The following is a 4,451-nucleotide window of genomic DNA, read 5'->3' on the forward strand; positions in this document are numbered from 1 at the left end:
TGTCCGTCGCCATCTTCCAGGCAGACAAAAACACACCCCCACCCGCGTCTCACACAGGCAGCAATGGCCTGCCTGCTCATTAACAGGCACACGCATTTTTAGTTCCAGACTGAAGCCAGCAGACAAGATTTCGTCTTGCTTGTAGGTTATAAAGCCACAAGACCAGTTCCGTCACTTCCCTCACTACTCCGCATCTTCTCCCTCCTCCAGCTATGTCATTTGCTACGGTGCAGCAGGAGGCGGGGCCCGCGAAGGTGAAGAGGGACTAGCGGCTGAGCGCCATTCAGGCGAAGCCCCGCCCCGCCGAGGACGCACAGTAGGCGGAGCCTTGTGCCGCGAGGCTGGAACCCGGAAGTCAGAGCTAGCCGCACGCGCGCCTCTCCGCCGTCCTTGTTACACTGCTCTGTCTCGGATCCGCCTTAAGTGCAGGTAAGAGGTTACTTTTCTCTTTTCTCTTGTTGATCATTCCCTCGCCCAGCCTGCTGCACAGTTTGGATCGTCTATTGGAGGTGTACTTAGACATGCTGGCCAGCCTGAACTGGCTCCAGGGTAGAAGGCCCCAGAAGAGGGGTAAGGATTGCTCTGCAAGTGGAGGTGGCGCTGAACTACACTCTCGCGGGTCTGTAGAGGGGCACAGTCCCACACGTGGGAAGGTGTAGACCGCACGCAGACATACAGTGTAGAGAGTCAGACCTCACTGTGGACCCCATAGCGTCAGTTGTCCTTCGTCTTTCAGGACAGTGAGTCTCAGTGCCTCACTACTCCCTCTGGTGTAGACAGGCGTTACAACCCAATGGAAGTGTGGCGATTTCGCCCACTCCGTACTGGGACGGAATGGCCGAGCAGCTCAGATTTCTCCCGGTTTAAGACACATTGATTCGCTTCGAGGCACATTCTCCATCAGGACAGAAACTTTGATATAACCCCCCCCCTCAATCCAGTATAGAGGAGCTCAGAAAAGCGTAATATGCAGGAGGAAACTTAACTTCCCTGATAAGAGACCTTGAGCCCTCTTGTCTCCACTCTTGCAGCGTGACTAATTCATAAAAGCCCCACCCCCACTCGTGCAGAGCCGATAGACCACTCATTCCTGAAGTGGTTAGAGGCCCAGGTCTTAGCCTATAGAGAACCACTCCCTGCTCCTCCTGCTTAGGATGATTGCCCATTAGAATTAGGCCCGACTACCCCTTAAAGAAGTGCTATTTTACTAAAAGTGTCTCACAGTAAACAAAAGTAGACCTTACTTTCTCAAGGGACAGTTAGATCTGCCCCTCTAAGGACTCCTAGGGTAGGGGACTTATATTTCCTTCCTCTTTTGAGGTAGACACAGACCTCTCTAAGGACTTAACTATCATCAAATGTAGCCAAGGGCTACTGAAGAAGAGATACAGCTCCCACTCCTACAATGTTGAGATGCAGTGACATCACTGATTACCGTACAGTACAGTGCCGGTGGACTCTGTCTTTACTCAAGGTACAGGAGTTTAGTTCAGGTTTGTTAATTCTCACCCAGGGAAAAATGACAGATCCTCTCAATGTAGGAGTAGATCCACTGAATTTATAATTGTATTTGCCTTCTGCTTTTTCACCCCTGACTGGTGCTTGGAACTGGAGGCCCTCTTCTCTTCAACGTTAGTGTGCTGCTGACTTTAACCCAGATAAAAGACACAGATAATACCAATCCACTACCTATGGAAATGTTCAGAATAAGTCCCCCCGCCCTTTTTTTTTGGTACTTAGGATTGAACACAAGACCTTGCATTTGCCAGGCAGGCATGGTGCCACTGAGCTAAATCCCTGGCCCCAGAGTAGGTTCCTACAAAAGTTGCATAATTCAAAGCTGCATAATTTTCCATCTTTATTAGTATGGCATTAATGTCTTCTCATCTTGAAATCAATCCTCCCTTTCCACAGTAAAAAGACCTGAGACCATTCATTCCCCTCCCAGCAATTTAGAGATACATGGTCCTTTGCTTCTCTTCCATGCAGCAATCCTCCTGCCTGAGCCTCCTGAGTGCTGGGATCACAGGCATGTGCCTCCATGCCCAGCACCTCCCCTAAGATTTTGCACTGATGTCAGTCAACATAGGCCCTGGGTTTTTGTTTTGTTTTGGTTTGATTTGGGTTTTTTTTTTTTTTTTGGTACTGGGGATTGAACGCAGGGCCTTTTCCCTCAGCTATATTCCTATCACTCCTGATCATTTTAAATTTTGAGACAAGATCTTGCTAAGTCACTAAAATTGCCCAGGCTGGTTTCAAAAACCTTCCAGAGCATGTCCAGCTAAAAGCCCTGTTCTGAGGCTCTTTTTCCTCAGAGTAGACTCTGGAGGTCTATCCCCACTGTCACTTCTCCCAAGGGTAAAGGAAACACTGAACACTTGGGAAAAGAGGCACTGCATATCTCATCACCTTGCCTCATGAAGAAGAGGGTTTAGAACTAGTCCCTTACTAGTGCATAATACTATGAAACCGTGGAATAAGGATCAAGGACCCTATTGAATACATTGAGGCACAGGCCACGCAGGAAGAGAGGTTCAGACATATGGGTAATATGATGCTGCCTTTTCTGTGTGCACTGAGCCATGTCAGGATAGCTCCAGTATAGCTTCTCCATTTCCTCCTTGTTAGAGCTTCCTCATTATGCTATTCTGACTTTTCAATTATTGGTGCTTTGAGACAGGTTCTCGCTATATAGTTCAGGTTGGCCTTGAACTCAATATGCAGCCTAGGTTGGCCTCAAACTTGTGGCGATCCTCCTGCTTCAGCTTCCCTAGTGCTGGGATTGTAGGTGTGTGCCATTACACCTGGGTTATTCTGACATTTTATTTTACCTATGGGTTGTTGAGAAGGGGGCTTCTTGCACTGTGGTTTCCAGGTCTTTCTTCAAATTGTTGCTTCTATTCTGACAGGAAGAAAGTGGGCATATTTGAATTTACCTGTTTTCAAGCTGGTTGATCCTCATGATGAAGTTTAGACACAGTGAGTTGCCTTTTCCTCTTGTTCCCAATCCTATACTTTCAATGAATATTCATAGTATTTCACCACAACTTAAAAAGATGTATTCTTAATATTATTTTAAAAATTGGTACATTTTTGCAGTACATCATGGTTACATTTACTGTGAGGGGTTTGTACATGTATATAACACATCTTAGTTTTAGTCCCTTTCCTTTTTCATCCCTCTCTGTTCCCCCCAGCTGTTTTTCCCTTTCTCATTTGTAAAAACTCTATTTCCATTTTTTTTGAGACAGGGTTTTGCTATGTAGTTTAGGTCAACCTTGAACTCCTCTTGCCTCAGCCTCCCAAGTGCTGGGATTACAGGTGTGCACTACCATACCCAGCTGCTATTTCTTCAACTCTTTTTAAGTCCCCTTCCCCCCCCATCTCTTGTTTCCCTTCCCATTTGAAAAAAATCTCCCTATTTGCTATTACTTATCTGTTATTTTGATCTTTACTTATGCTTTGTTCTCTATGACTTAAAAATTGAAGGCTGCGTAGTGGCTCACAGCTGTAATTCCAGCACTTGGGAGGCTGAGGCAAAAGGAAATTGCCATGAGTTTGAGGCTGGCCTGGGCTACATAGTGAGTTCAAGGTCAGCCTGAACTATATAGCATAGCAAGACCCTGCATCAAAAAAACAACAAAAAATTTGCTCAGTATGTTATATAGGTCACTCAGTCTGGGTCTTTTACATGTTGCTTTCTTCCTGAGTCATAAGTATATTCTTCATATTCCCATTCTACACACGAGAGAATTGAGGCTCATTAAGATTGATCTGAGGCTAATAGTAGTAGATATTATATAAGCGCCATGTAACATGGTGTAACTTTTTTTTTTAGTTATACCTTTGAGTTGTAATATATGTTGTTCTATAGCTAAGAGCATGACCTTTGAGCCAAACTAGGTTTGAATCTCAGTACATTCACTCAGTAGTGTGTGTGTGGCTTTGGGCAAGTTGCTTAACTTAATTTTCTTTAACTACAAAGCAGAGATAATTAATTATAGCATCCATCTACTAGCATTGTTGTGAGGATTTAATTTTTTTTTTTTTTTTGGTGACAAAGTCTTGCTGCATTGTCCAGTTGTCCAGGGTGGTCTTGAACTCCTACACTCAAGAGAACCTTGTTCCTCAGCCTCACAAGTAGCAGGAGTTATAAGGCAGATGAATCTTCCATTAACCTAATGAACCCAAGTTGTTCATATGTCAGACTGGTTGTAACTTGAGGATCCACTGTTTTTACATATAACCTGCACATATCCTCTCTTACGTTTTAAATCCCCTGTAGATTATTTATAATATCTACTACAATGTAAATGCTCTATAAACAATTGTTATGTTGTTGTTTAGGGAATTGTGATAAGGACAAAAATTGTACAGTACATTGGACCCCTGACTTAGGAACTCCATTAGTTCCCAAGGGCTAGTTGTATTTTTTTTTTTTTTTTTGTACC

General features: G+C 44.4%; 1 protein-coding gene across 6 annotated transcripts in view; it reads left to right on the top strand.

Moving 5' to 3' along the window:
* Window positions 1-209: 209 nt before the first annotated feature.
* The window catches only part of Gnl3l (G protein nucleolar 3 like), a 44,784-nt gene continuing 40,542 nt past the window's right edge, over window positions 210-4,451 (top strand). The window contains exons 1-3 of one of the 6 annotated variants that reach the window (XM_010610731.3): window positions 228-429; window positions 1,321-1,474; window positions 2,910-2,979. In XM_010610731.3, the coding sequence (XP_010609033.1) occupies window positions 2,961-2,979 (19 nt within the window). In that variant the 5' untranslated portion in view covers window positions 228-429; window positions 1,321-1,474; window positions 2,910-2,960. Of the gene's footprint in view, window positions 430-1,320; window positions 1,475-2,909; window positions 2,980-4,451 lie in introns of those variants that run through there. The other 5 variants (XM_010610730.3, XM_010610735.3, XM_010610732.3 and 2 more) reach the window with 5 other exon arrangements.

Source organism: Fukomys damarensis, unplaced genomic scaffold (genome assembly GCF_012274545.1).
Source record: "Fukomys damarensis isolate Sample0158 unplaced genomic scaffold, DMR_v1.0_HiC HiC_scaffold_39, whole genome shotgun sequence".
Classification (NCBI taxonomy): domain Eukaryota; kingdom Metazoa; phylum Chordata; class Mammalia; order Rodentia; family Bathyergidae; genus Fukomys; species Fukomys damarensis.